This window comes from Salvelinus namaycush, unplaced genomic scaffold, assembly GCF_016432855.1.
Source record: "Salvelinus namaycush isolate Seneca unplaced genomic scaffold, SaNama_1.0 Scaffold264, whole genome shotgun sequence".
NCBI lineage: Eukaryota > Metazoa > Chordata > Actinopteri > Salmoniformes > Salmonidae > Salvelinus > Salvelinus namaycush.
Genome location: NW_024059497.1, coordinates 10046 through 24360, shown reverse-complemented (window position 1 = coordinate 24360; position 14315 = coordinate 10046). Strand labels below are relative to the sequence as shown.

At 51.7% G+C, this 14315-nt stretch overlaps 1 protein-coding gene across 1 annotated transcript; it reads left to right on the top strand.

The window, feature by feature from the left end:
- The first annotated feature begins 2087 nt into the window (after positions 1-2087).
- LOC120039317 (E3 ubiquitin-protein ligase RNF12-A-like) lies at positions 2088-13202 on the top strand. Its single transcript, XM_038984773.1, has 4 exons — positions 2088-2220; positions 5193-5427; positions 6020-6127; positions 7227-13202. The coding sequence occupies exons 2-4, from the start codon at positions 5259-5261 to the stop codon at positions 9545-9547; spliced, it is 2598 nt and encodes an 865-aa protein (XP_038840701.1). The 5' UTR covers positions 2088-2220; positions 5193-5258; the 3' UTR covers positions 9548-13202.
- The last annotated feature ends 1113 nt before the right edge of the window (positions 13203-14315 follow it).

The window sequence follows — 14315 nt, the reverse complement described above, 5'->3', positions numbered from 1 at the left end:
CAGTGGGTTAACTGCCTTGTTCAGGGGAACAGTGGGTTAACTGCCTTGTTCAGGGGAACAGTGGGTTAACTGCCTTGTTCAGGGGAACAGTGGGTTAACTGCCTTGTTCAGGGGCAGAACAACAGATTTTTACTTTGTCAGTTCAGGGGTTCGATCCATCAACGTTTCGGTTACAGGCCCAACGCTTTAACCACTAGGCTACCTGCCGCTATGCCAGAGAGAGATGGGATTTATTTCTCACATATGAGCTCTATGCTTTGCTGAGTCTGTTAGTAGTGAGATCAGATCACTTCCTGTCACAGTGATCACATTATCAGGTTGGATCATTTAATGACACTGTTATGAACACGGACAGAGGAAGCTCTGTCCAGTTTCTCTCTCTGGGTGGGTACGGCACAAATGGCCCTCAGCCTGTTCTCTATAGTGCACTACTTCTGACCAGGGCCCATAGGACCTTGGTAGTAAACAGGGGACAGGGTACCATTTGACCAGGGCCCATAGAACCTTGGTAGTATACAGGGAACAGGGAACCATTTGACCAGGGCCCATAGGACCTTGGTAGTATACAGGGAACAGGGAACCATTTGACCAGGGCCCATAGGACCTTGGTAGTAAACAGGGGACAATGTACCATTTGACCAGGGCCCATAGAACCTTGGTAGTATACAGGGAACAGGGAACCATTTGACCAGGGCCCATAGGACCTTGGTAGTATACAGGGAACAGGGAACCATTTGACCAGGGCCCATAGGACCTTGGTAGTATACAGGGAACAGGGCACCATTTGACCAGGGCCCATAGGACCTTGGTAGTTTACAGGCAACCGTTTGACCAGGGCCCATAGGACCTTGGTAGTATACAGGGAACAGGGAACCATTTGACCAGGGCCCATAGGACCTTGGTAGTATACAGGGAACAGGGTGCCATTTGACCAGGGCCCATAGGACCTTGGTAGTATACAGGGAACAGGGAACCATTTGACCAGGGCCCATAGGACCTTGGTAGTATACAGGGAACAGGGAACCATTTGACCAGGGCCCATAGGACCTTGGTAGTATACAGGGAACAGGGAACCATTTGACCAGGGCCCATAGGACCTTGGTAGTATACAGGGAACAGGGAACCATTTGACCAGGGCCCATAGGACCTTGGTAGTATACAGGGAACAGGGAACCGTTTTGACCAGGGCCCATAGGACCTTGGTAGTATACAGGGAACAGGGAACCATTTGACCAGGGCCCATAGGACCTTGGTAGTATACAGGGAACAGGGAACCATTTGACCAGGGCCCATAGGACCTTGGTAGTATACAGGCAACCGTTTGACCAGGGCCCATAGGACCTTGGTAGTATACAGGGAACAGGGAACCATTTGACCAGGGCCCATAGAACCTTGGTAGTATACAGGGAACAGGGAACCATTTGACCAGGGCCCATAGGACCTTGGTAGTATACAGGGAACAGGGAACCATTTGACCAGGGCCCATAGGACCTTGGTAGTATACAGGGAACAGGGAACCATTTGACCAGGGCCCATAGAACCTTGGTAGTATACAGGGAACAGGGAACCATTTGACCAGGGCCCATAGGACCTTGGTAGTATACAGGGAACAGGGTGCCATTTGACCAGGGCCCATAGGACCTTGGTAGTAAACAGGGAACAGGGAACCGTTTTGACCAGGGCCCATAGGACCTTGGTAGTATACAGGGAACAGGGCACCATTTGACCAGGGCCCATAGGACCTTGGTAGTATACAGGGAACAGGGAACTATGCTATGTTGTTGTCTTAGGTATCTCTTTATGTAGTGTTGTGATGTGTGTTTTGTCCTGTATTTATGTAGTATTTTTTTTTTTTTTTATCTCAGGCCCCCGTCCCCGCAGGAGGCCTTTTGCCTTTTGGTAGGCCGTCATTGTAAATAAGAATTCGTTCTTAACTTGCTTGCCTAGGTAAATAAAGGTTAAATAAAATGAAATAAAAAAACTATGTTGAATGTAATAATGTATCTGTTTTTGAGAATTCCACCTCTCACCACTGCGTGGCGCTGCAGTCAAAGTACAGACCTAAAACAAACATCCTTTTTCCGTCTCATGCTCCCCCAGTTTCCGGGAATATCCCTGAGAAAATGGACTCCTGAGGCCGTACCCAAATAGTTAAGCGAATTTGTTAGAATAAAACTACGAAAGTCCAAAATAAGGAATAACGACACAAATACAAGACAGGTACTGTGAAAGGATGACATATTTAGATTTTGTTAACTCGTTTTTTGAAATATAAAGTGGGTCGTTAAATTGTGCTAACCTGTTAGTTAGCTAACTTTAGCGGTCAGCTAGCAGCTATCTAACAGTAACTGTCGTAGCGGCTTCGGAAGGTGTTCGCTAGCTGACTAGATTGCTTAATTAACTAGCTGACGAAGTAATTGGTGTTGATTATAGTTAGTTAGCTAACGACGTCAAAAACATCTATTTCGAAAGATACCATGTTAACTAGCGAGACAGCCAACGTTATTCGAACCTTACTGGCTTAGTTTCGTGTTGGTGAAATATGTCAGTCTTCCTTATTCCTGATGTCATGTAGCTAACGGCAGTTAGCATTTCTTCGAGGTCTTCATTTATTTACTTACTAGCTAACTTAACTAGCCCGTTTGTCACAATTGCGCCAGCTACAAACGACACAAACGTCAAGTGTTTTTCCTATAGCGGATAGTATATTCATAATTTTTGGTGTAACACAAAATACACCACAAAAGCTAACTAACGTTAGCTTGCTCATTCCACAAATGACTGCAATGTAAAAGTTTGTCGTTAGCCTGCTAGCCAACGTTAGCAGTTCTGCTAGCTAGCCAAATGTTTATCTTGCGTTAACTAGCTATTTAGTCTTGCCAACTTGAAATGTTTGCTATGGTCACAACTTGAAATCATAAAATAATAATATTGTTAGTATATTGTTACCTAGTTTTGGCTTTGAAACGGTCAATGTTGAGATGTAACTAGCTAACGGAGTTGTTTGTCCATCTTTTTCGATGCAATTTTCTGCTAAGCTAGTTAGCATGCTAATTGTTAACTCGCCAGATGATTCCATTTTGTTTTTGTCGACTTTGGTCTGACTGGCTAGCTGCTGATTTGTAATCAAAACAAGGGACTCCGTTTAGATGAGACTTATAAAGGATGTGACATGTTGGTGCGTCAGAGTAAAGGATGACCACCAAGCGAACAATCATTTTCCTTAACGTAATGAGGACATTTCAGACATCAACAGCAGTTTACTGAACGCTAGCTAACTTGGTAGCTAATAAGGTAATCGGTCTAATTCTATTTGTTGATGAATGTAATGTAGGGGTGACTAGCAGTTTTTTTTTGCCTTGTACAACAATAACATAAAAAATATTCAATGTTAGAATCTGCTGACAGTCTCCTGTCTGTGGCCTTCCCCACCACTACCCAGCCAGTGTGTTAGCTCTGCTGACAGTCTCCTGTCTGTGGCCTTCCCCACCACTACCCAGCCAGTGTGTTAGCTCTGCTGACAGTCTCCTGTCTGTGGCCTTCCCCACCACTACCCAGCCAGTGTGTTAGCTCTGCTGACAGTCTCCTGTCTGTGGCCTTCCCCACCACTACCCAGCCAGTGTGTTAGCTCTGCTGACAGTCTCCTGTCTGTGGCCTTCCCCACTACTACCCAGCCAGTGTGTTAGCTCTGCTGACAGTCTCCTGTCTGTGGCCTTCCCCACCACTACCCAGCCAGTGTGTTAGCTCTGCTGACAGTCTCCTGTCTGTGGCCTTCCCCACCACTACCCAGCCAGTGTGTTAGCTCTGCTGACAGTCTCCTGTCTGTGGCCTTCCCCACTACTACCCAGCCAGTCTGTTAGCTCTGCTGACAGTCTCCTGTCTGTGGCCTTCCCCACCACTACCCAGCACGTGTGTTAGCTCTGCTGACAGTCTCCTGTCTGTGGCCTTCCCCACCACTACCCAGCCAGTGTGTTAGCTCTGCTGACAGTCTCCTGTCTGTGGCCTTCCCCACCACTACCCAGCACGTGTGTTTGCTCTGCTGACAGTCTCCTGTCTGTGGCCTTCCCCACCACTACCCAGCCAGTGTGTTAGCTCTGCTGACAATCTCCTGTCTGTGGCCTTCCCCACCACTACCCAGCCAGTCTGTTAGCTCTGCTGACAGTCTCCTGTCTGTGGCCTTCCCCACCACTACCCAGCACGTGTGTTTGCTCTGCTGACAGTCTCCTGTCTGTGGCCTTCCCCACTACTACCCAGCCAGTGTGTTAGCTCTGCTGACAGTCTCCTGTCTGTGGCCTTCCCTACCACTACCCAGCCAGTGTGTTAGCTCTGCTGACAGTCTCCTGTCTGTGGCCTTCCCCACCACTACCCAGCACGTGTGTTAGCTCTGCTGACAGTCTCCTGTCTGTGGCCTTCCCCACTACTACCCAGCCAGTGTGTTAGCTCTGCTGACAGTCTCCTGTCTGTGGCCTTCCCCACTACTACCCAGCCAGTGTGTTAGCTCTGCTGACAGTCTCCTGTCTGTGGCCTTCCCCACCACTACCCAGCCAGTGTGTTAGCTCTGCTGACAGTCTCCTGTCTGTGGCCTTCCCCACCACTACCCAGCCAGTGTGTTAGCTCTGCTGACAGTCTCCTGTCTGTGGCCTTCCCCACTACTACCCAGCCAGTGTGTTAGCTCTGCTGACAGTCTCCTGTCTGTGGCCTTCCCCACCACTACCCAGCCAGTGTGTTTGCTCTGCTGACAGTCTCCTGTCTGTGGCCTTCCCCACTACTACCCAGCCAGTGTGTTAGCTCTGCTGACAGTCTCCTGTCTGTGGCCTTCCCCACCACTACCCAGCCAGTGTGTTAGCTCTGCTGACAGTCTCCTGTCTGTGGCCTTCCCCACCACTACCCAGCCAGTGTGTTAGCTCTGCTGACAGTCTCCTGTCTGTGGCCTTCCCCACCACTACCCAGCCAGTGTGTTTGCTCTGCTGACCCTTTGCTGTGTCAGTGTGTTAAAGATGCAGCTGGGCGAGAAGAGGATGGCGATGGCACACTTTGAGCCTGCTCCCTCTCGAGGTTTCTTCCTTCTAGAGACGTTTTCCTGGCTCTTGTGCTCTTGCTTCTGCCTTAATTGTGCTTTGGTGTCTAGGCTGGGCTACTGTAAAAACTTTTTGGACAATTGCTAATGTAAAAATATATTTGATTATCCCTAGCAGCTGGATCGTGGGGACTCAAAGACAGACAGCGTTTATCTCCAGCTTCTCTCCCTTCGACACCTGATGGAGGGCTCCGACAGTTCCGAGCCGGGCGCCAGTGACCAACCAGAGGCCCAGCGCAGGCGGCAACGGGACCGGCTAGACCGGGAGGAGGCCTTCTACCAGTTTGTCAACAACCTGAGTGAGGCAGACTACCGGCTGATGAGAGACAACAACCTGCTGGGTACCCCAGGTAACTGACTCTCCTTTAATACACCTGTAGTAACACCTGTTATAAACCTGTAACACACCTCATTAGACAACAACCTGCTGGGTACCCCGGGTAACTGACTCTCACACCTGTAATGCATATCTCAGAGGGTTAACAGAGCAGTGTAGAGATGGATTTTCAATCTCATAGAAAAGTTAGTCTTCACTCTGTTTCATGTATCCTTATTTTTCTATTGCAGACTGTGGGTTGAATGACTTTTTCAGTCAGGTTTTTAGATTGGCTATCTAAGGTCGTTGTCTCAGGTTTGAATTTTTCTTATCATGATGTGCTGGAAAACCAAAGCCTGCGGACAACTGAAGATACCACATCAGGCCAGTGGAATGGGAGGTGGGCAGTATGTTTGGTGGAGCGTCTTTCCCGTGGAGAGCAGTGAGAGGACAGGGCCTGTCCTGGTAAGTCTGGTGGTTCTCAGTACTGTCCTGTCTCAGTACTGTCCTGTGTAACCAGGAGACCGACTACAGCTTTATGGGCAAATACTGGTGAATTGCCAGTAGTAAATGAAGGCAGTTAGAGCCAGTGTCGGTGTACTGAGTTGTAGTTTCATCCCTCCTAGGTGAGATCACAGCAGAGGAGTTATTGAGTCGGCTGCAGCAGATTAAGGATGGACCAGAGCAGCAGCAGCCTAGCATCAACACCAGTGAGACTGGAGAAGCTACAGGAGGTAAGGCTCCTCTGTACTTTTCATTGTCTTTCATGCAGAAATTCAAAGTTGGCTACTTTTAAAAAATAAACTCTTTAATGGTGAAATTGCCAGAACAACGGTCACTGCAAACAACAAACAGTTTTTTTTCTCCATTAGAATGTTGACGCGTTCTCTCTGTTCCGTTTAGAATGTTGACGCGTTCTCTCTGTTCCGTTTAGAATGTTGACGCCTTCTCTCTGTTCCGTTTAGAATGTTGACGCCTTCTCTCTGTTCCGTTTAGAATGTTGACGCGTTCTCTCTGTTCCGTTTAGAATGTTGACGCGTTCTCTCTGTTCCGTTTAGAATGTTGACGCCTTCTCTCTGTTCCGTTTAGAATGTTGACGCCTTCTCTCTGTTCCGTTTAGAATGTTGACGCCTTCTCTCTGTTCCGTTTAGAATGTTGACGCCTTCTCTCTGTTCCGTTTAGAATGTTGACGCCTTCTCTCTGTTCCGTTTAGAATGTTGACGCCTTCTCTCTGTTCCGTTTAGAATGTTGACGCCTTCTCTCTGTTCCGTTTAGAATGTTGACGCCTTCTCTCTGTTCCGTTTAGAATGTTGACGCCTTCTCTCTGTTCCGTTTAGAATGTTGACGCCTTCTCTCTGTTCCGTTTAGAATGTTGACGCCTTCTCTCTGTTCCGTTTAGAATGTTGACGCCTTCTCTCTGTTCCGTTTAGAATGTTGACGCCTTCTCTCTGTTCCGTTTAGAATGTTGACGCCTTCTCTCTGTTCCGTTTAGAATGTTGACGCCTTCTCTCTGTTCCGTTTAGAATGTTGACGCCTTCTCTCTGTTCCGTTTAGAATGTTGACGCCTTCTCTCTGTTCCGTTTAGAATGTTGACGCCTTCTCTCTGTTCCGTTTAGAATGTTGACGCCTTCTCTCTGTTCCGTTTAGAATGTTGACGCCTTCTCTCTGTTCCGTTTAGAATGTTGACGCCTTCTCTCTGTTCCGTTTAGAATGTTGACGCCTTCTCTCTGTTCCGTTTAGAATGTTGACGCCTTCTCTCTGTTCCGTTTAGAATGTTGACGCCTTCTCTCTGTTCCGTTTAGAATGTTGACGCCTTCTCTCTGTTCCGTTTAGAACCGACAGAACCGGTGGAAGGTCCAGAGGACCCGTCTAATGGCGACACCCTCTTGGATTGGCTGAACACCGTCAGGCGGACAGGCAACACCACCCGCAGTGGTCACCGAGGCAACCAGTCGTGGCGGGCGGTGAGCCGGACCAACCCAAACAGCGGAGACTTCCGGTTCAGTCTGGAGATCAACGTTAACCGTAACCTGGCTGAGCAGCAGGCCCGCGCCGATGTGGGGGAGGGGGGGGAAGCCCCAGCAGAAGCACCTGGCGATGGGGTGGAGGCAGTGGTCGGAGTGGAGGTCCAGGCAGGGACTGAGGCAGGGACTGAGGCAGTGGTCGGAGTGGAGGTCCAGGCAGGGACTGAGGCAGTGGTCGGAGTGGAGGTCCAGGCAGGGACTGAGGCAGTGGTCGGAGTGGAGGTCCAGGCAGGGACTGAGGCAGTGGTCGGAGTGGAGGTCCAGGCAGGGACTGAGGCAGTGGTCGGAGTGGAGGTCCAGGCAGGGACTGAGGCAGTGGTCGGAGTGGAGGTCCAGGCAGGGACTGAGGCAGTGGTCGGAGTGGAGGTCCAGGCAGGGACTGAGGCAGTGGTCGGAGTGGAGGTCCAGGCAGGGACTGAGGCAGGGACTGAGGCAGGGACTGAGGCAGGGACTGAGGCAGGGACTGAGGCAGGGACTGAGGCAGGGACTGAGGCAGGGACTGAGGCAGGGACTGAGGCAGGGACTGAGGCAGGGACTGAGGCAGGGACTGAGGCAGGGACTGAGGCAGGGACTGAGGCAGGGACTGAGGCAGGGACTGAGGCAGGGACTGAGGCAGGGACTGAGGTGCCCATGGAGACAGGAGAGGTGCTGGAGGAACCAGTTGTGGAGGAGCTGGCTGTCATAGTGGAACCAGAAGTGGAGATGGAGCCAGAGGCTGAAGTAGAAGCTGAGCCAGAACTAGAAGCAGAGATGGTCCCAGAGTTAGTAGTAGAGGTAGTCCCACAGCCGCCCAGCCCTGTCACCACCACCCCTCCTGTCTCCAGACCAGCCAGTCCCCTGGTGCAGGCCCCTCCCAGCCCTCCCCCTGAGGAGCCTCCGCGACGTGGCCAGAGACGAGCCCGCAGCCGTAGCCCCGAGCAGCGCCGGACAAGGGCTCGCACCACACGGAGCCGTTCTCCCCTCACCCTGGACCGACTGGACGGCCTCCCCCGCCACGTGCCCAACGCCGCCCCTTCACACAGCCCCCCCACCCTGCCCCCCCAGGCCCCCGCAGAGGGAAGCTCACGGACTCGACAGCATGTTCTGTCCCGGCAGAGCACTGCAGAGTACGAGGTCCAGTCAGCCGGAACAGGGTCTGAGACCGCCCCAGAGCCCGTTACCACCCCACCCCAGGAGGGAGAGGCCGCGGGCGGGGAGGGAGCAGCAGGACGACGTCCCCCCACCATCATGCTGGACCTGCAGGTGCGTCGTGTTCGTCCAGGTGAGTACCGCCAGAGGGACAGCATTGCTAACAGAACCCGCTCACGCTCCCAGAACTCCAACAACACCTTCCTGTACGAGAGTGAGAGGGGGGGATTCCGCAGGACCTTCTCCCGGTCCGAGCGTGCGGGTGTGAGGACGTACGTCAGCACCATCAGGATCCCCATCAGGAGGATCAGTGACGCAGGGTTGGGAGAGGCCACCTCCATGGCTCTGCAGACCATGATACGACAGATCATGACCGGCTTCGGAGAGCTCAGCTACTTCATGGACTCAGACTCTGACTCCTCGGACTCAAACCGTGGCGGTGGTAACCCCACTGGCGCTGCCGACCTGGCCGAGGCGCTCAACACTCCCGACGGGGGAGTAGCCGGTATGGCGGAGGGGGCGGAGCCTCCTGTCTCAGTGGGTGGGCCTAGTGTGGGAGGAGCCGGGGAGGCAAGGACAGAGGAGGGGGAAGAAGGGGTTGGTGTAGGTCTGGCCCCAGGGATAGGTTTAGGGGTGGGGGGCACCCCCAGGGAGGGGCGAGCTCGGCCCCGTGCCCCCATCAGTTTGGAGGAACCAGGGTCACTACCCTTCCTCCGCCTTGCTCACTTCTTCCTCCTGAATGATGAGGATGAGGAACAGCCCAGAGGACTCACCAAGGAGCAGATCGACAACCTCTCCACCAGGAACTTTGGGGAGAGTGATGCTCTGAAGACCTGCAGTGTGTGTATCACAGAGTATGCTGAGGGGAACAAGTTGAGGAAGTTGCCCTGTTCTCATGAGTACCATGTTCACTGTATCGACCGCTGGCTGTCTGAGAACTCCACCTGTCCTATCTGCCGCAGGGCCGTGCTGGTGTCTGCTAACCGGGAGAGTGTGGTCTAACCTGGAGAGCTGGAGGTCAGGGGTCAGCGGTGCTCCAGGCAGACAGCTCCTGTATATAACACCTTGTCAGTTCTGCAGGCCTTTCTCCTAGTCAGACCATTTACATTGTTCATGTTTTCATTCTTAAGCCATTACTGACTTTTATCCAACTGACATGCCGGTGTTTGGAGAGACAGACGGAGACAGACGGACGAGACGGAGACGGACGGACCAGAGAGAGAGAGAGAGAGACAGACAGGAAGGTGGTGTCTTCATAGTGTAGTAAGAGACATGAGAGATGCCACTGTCCCATTGGCCAACAGACCCCACTCTCCCTTACTTACCCTAAGAGGACCAACAGACCCCACTCTCCCTTACTTACCCTGAGAGGACCAACAGACCCCACTCTCCCTTACCTACCCTGAGAGGACCAACAGACCCCACTCTCCCTTACTTACCCTGAGAGGACCAACAGACCCCACTCTCCCTTACCTACCCTGAGAGGACCAACAGACCCCACTCTCCCTTACTTACCCTGAGAGGACCAACAGACCCCACTCTCCCTTACCTACCCTGAGAGGACCAACAGACCCCACTCTCCCTTACCTACCCTGAGAGGACCAACAGACCCCACTCTCCCTTACCTACCCTGAGAGGACCAACAGACCCCACTCTCCCTTACTTACCCTGAGAGGACCAACAGACCCCACTCTCTCTTACTTACCCTGAGAGGACCAACAGACCCCACTCTCCCTTACCTACCCTGAGAGGACCAACAGACCCCACTCTCCCTTACTTACCCTAAGAGGACCAACAGACCCCACTCTCCCTTACTTACCCTGAGAGGACCAACAGACCCCACTCTCCCTTACCTACCCTGAGAGGACCAACAGACCCCACTCTCCCTTACTTACCCTGAGAGGACCAACAGACCCCACTCTCCCTTACTTACCCTGAGAGGACCAACAGACCCCACTCTCTCTTACTTACCCTGAGAGGACCAACAGACCCCACTCTCCCTTACTTACCCTGAGAGGACCAACAGACCCCACTCTCCCTTACTTACCCTGAGAGGACCAACCGACCCCACTCTCCCTTACCTACCCTGAGAGGACCAACCGACCCCACTCTCCCTTACCTACCCTGAGAGGACCAACCGACCCCACTCTCCCTTACCTACCCTGAGAGGACCAACAGACCCCACTCTCCCTTACCTACCCTGAGAGGACCAACAGACCCCACTCTCCCTTACCTACCCTGAGAGGACCAACAGACCCCACTCTCCCTTACCTACCCTGAGAGGACCAACAGACCCCACTCTCCCTTACCTACCCTGAGAGGACCAACAGACCCCACTCTCCCTTACTTACCCTGAGAGGACCAACAGACCCCACTCTCCCTTACTTACCCTGAGAGGACCAACAGACCCCACTCTCCCTTACTTACCCTGAGAGGACCAACAGACCCCACTCTCCCTTACTTACCCTGAGAGGACCAACAGACCCCACTCTCCCTTACCTACCCTGAGAGGACCAACAGACCCCACTCTCCCTTACTTACCCTGAGAGGACCAACAGACCCCACTCTCCCTTACCTACCCTGAGAGGACCAACAGACCCCACTCTCCCTTACCTACCCTGAGAGGACCAACAGACCCCACTCTCCCTTACTTACCCTGAGAGGACCAACAGACCCCACTCTCCCTTACTTACCCTGAGAGGACCAACAGACCCCACTCTCCCTTACTTACCCTGAGAGGACCAACAGACCCCACTCTCCCTTACTTACCCTGAGAGGACCAACAGACCCCACTCTCCCTTACCTACCCTGAGAGGACCAACAGACCCCACTCTCCCTTACTTACCCTGAGAGGACCAACAGACCCCACTCTCCCTTACTTACCCTGAGAGGACCAACAGACCCCACTCTCCCTTACTTACCCTGAGAGGACCAACAGACCCCACTCTCCCTTACTTACCCTGAGAGTACCAACAGACCCCACTCTCCCTTACCTACCCTGAGAGTACCAACAGACCCCACTCTCCCTTACCTGTCTTACCCCAAAAGGGACTCCACTGTCCCCACCTCACCCTGCTCTCCACCTGAAAGATGAACTGCATTTATCAATACTCTGGAACGGCTCACAGACTGTCAGTGTGTCAAAGCTTGCTGATTTAGTTTTTAAGTTAAAACTGTAGAATGTTGTACAGGCTTTAATGGGGAGAACAAGATGTGACGGACTTGGATTCCGTTTGGAATTCTTAGCTATCAGTTTATTTGGAATCGTATTGCATCATATTCATGACATCGGAATCAATGATGATGAATTGTGTTGAGATGGGATGTAGGTATCTGTTAACTGATGCTAGTATGTAGTCTAACTCTAGCCCATCACCATGAAGCATTTTCTATTTCTGCCCTCTGACAGTGTTTCATCATGACATCTCAGAGTAGGAGTAGTGATCTAGGATCAGTGGTGATCTAGGATCAGTCCTTATCTTATTCATTAAACCTAAGAAGCCCAACTGATCCTAGATCACCACTCCTACCCTGGGACACTTTGTGGATACGGGCCCTGAATGATAACGACGACCTCCTCGTGTTCCTAACCTTGTGATGTCACCATGACAACCTGTTGGTTCTGCTACCATATGACCAGGAAGTGAACAGAGGGCTGCATTATGGCTCCGTCTCCACCACCCTATCTCTATATAGTGCACTACCCATAGGACTCTGGTCAGAAGTACTGCTCTATATAGGGAATAGTGACATTTGGGAATCACGTTTATTATGAGTTCCATGTGTTGGTTAGAGCCAGGCCAGGGCCAGGTTAGAGCCAGGCCAGGGCCAGGTTAGAGCCAGGCCAGGGCCAGGTTAGAGCCAGGCCAGGGCCAGGTTAGAGCCAGGCCAGGGCCAGGTTAGAGCCAGGCCAGGGCCAGGTTAGAGCCAGGCCAGGGCCAGGTTAGAGCCAGGCCAGGGCCAGGTTAGAGCCAGGCCAGGGCCAGGTTAGAGCCAGGCCAGGGCCAGGTTAGAGCCAGGCCAGGGCCAGGTTAGAGCCAGGCCAGGGCCAGGTTAGAGCCAGGCCAGGGCCAGGTTAGAGCCAGGCCAGGGCCAGGTTAGAGCCAGGCCAGGGCCAGGTTAGAGCCAGGCCAGGGCCAGGTTAGAGCCAGGCCAGGGCCAGGTTAGAGCCAGGCCAGGGCCAGGTTAGAGCCAGGCCAGGGCCAGGTTAGAGCCAGGCCAGGCTGCTGTCTCTGTCCTGTGTTTTGGCCTAGAACTTCTACCACCAAGAGATGTCTTCATATCTGGAACACCAGTGCAATAACTACAAAGTGGGAAAACTGAGAAAAAATAGGAAAAACAAAGCGTAATATTCTAACTTGTATATTATTTCTAAAATATTGTAGACTGAATATTCACAGTTAAAATGAAGACTTGTTCCCTTTTAAAAATGTGTTAAGCTTTTTATTTTCTAGAGCTGGGTTCTTTCTGTACAATCTGATAGCACTATTCCTTGGCGAGCGGTGGGCGTGTAGGATGATGTACGTTGGCTGTACACACAGACGGAGGGTTTCATGCCATGATGACATCACATTATTCTATAGGTTCCATGTGTTCTCACGGTTGCCGTCGTTACCTCCTCCCTGTATAAATAAAGTTTTGGGTGGTTGAAGCTCTGTTATTGTTGATAATGACTAGTTGTAAATGAACTGTATTGTGTCTTTCTGACAGTGCTTCCCTACTAGCCTGGCTGTCGTCATCATGGCCTCCTACTGCACTATGTTGTATGGGTCCCAAATGGCTCACTATATGCACTATAAAGGGAATAGGGAGCCAGACCAGTCCTGTGGTTTAATATCCCCATGTTCATCAAGGGCACCCCTCTTTATCATGAAATATATTCTGCCGTCTCTACTTGTTGTTTGGCCTTAGAGGATATATTTTATAATTGATGATCCATGCAGAAGATGTGGGTATTTCAGTTCACGGGGGGTGATGTTGAGAGGGCCACGTTATTACAACTAGCGTCGTCGTGAACCAGGCTTCTCCAAGGGAGGTGTGACCACTTGATGTCGGAGGTATAGCAAATCAGTAAGCTGTTTTAACTCACAGGTGGTGCACCGCTACAGACATGATCAATAGGGTTGATCAGAGTTAATCACCAAGTGGGAAGGTGGTAATTACCAGTTGGATGCGGCCGCGTGATATGATCTCGTTGAGAAACGCCGATTGGCTAATGACCAGCAAGCTGCATCATCCAGGGAAACCCTGCATGATCGTCCAGGGAACTCCTGCATGATCGTCCAGGGAACTCCTGCATGATCGTCCAGGGAACTCCTGCATCGTCCAGGGAAACCCTGCATGATCGTCCAGGGAACTCCTGCATGATCGTCCAGGGAACTCCTGCATGATCGTCCAGGGAACTCCTGCATGATCGTCCAGGGAACTCCTGCATCGTCCAGGGAACTCCTGCATCGTCCAGGGAAATCCAGCATCGTCCAGGGAAACCCTGCATCGTCCAGGGAACTCCTGCATCGTCCAGGGAAACCCTGCCTTAAGAGTTCCACACCTGAGCAGTGACAGTGTTTGAGACCATCAAAACTGATGTAGCCTGTCATGGGTAAATTCTGACTGACAAATCTGCAAATAATATTGAGTAGTTATTTATGATAGAAGGTGATTTGTACATCAGTCTCGGCTCCAATGTGGAACTGTGTGTCTGACCACCTGGCCTCACAGAGCCTGAATGTTTTATATATATACTAAACAAAAATATAAACGCAACATGTCA

Coding starts and splice junctions, on each gene's coding strand:
- LOC120039317 (XM_038984773.1), top strand. CDS start 5,259: ATGGAGGGCTCCGACAGTTCCGAGCCGGGCGCCAGTGACCAACCAGAG. Junction 5,428..6,019: donor CAACCTGCTGGGTACCCCAG/GTAACTGACTCT, acceptor CATCCCTCCTAG/GTGAGATCACAGCAGAGGAG. Junction 6,128..7,226: donor GACTGGAGAAGCTACAGGAG/GTAAGGCTCCTC, acceptor TGTTCCGTTTAG/AACCGACAGAACCGGTGGAA.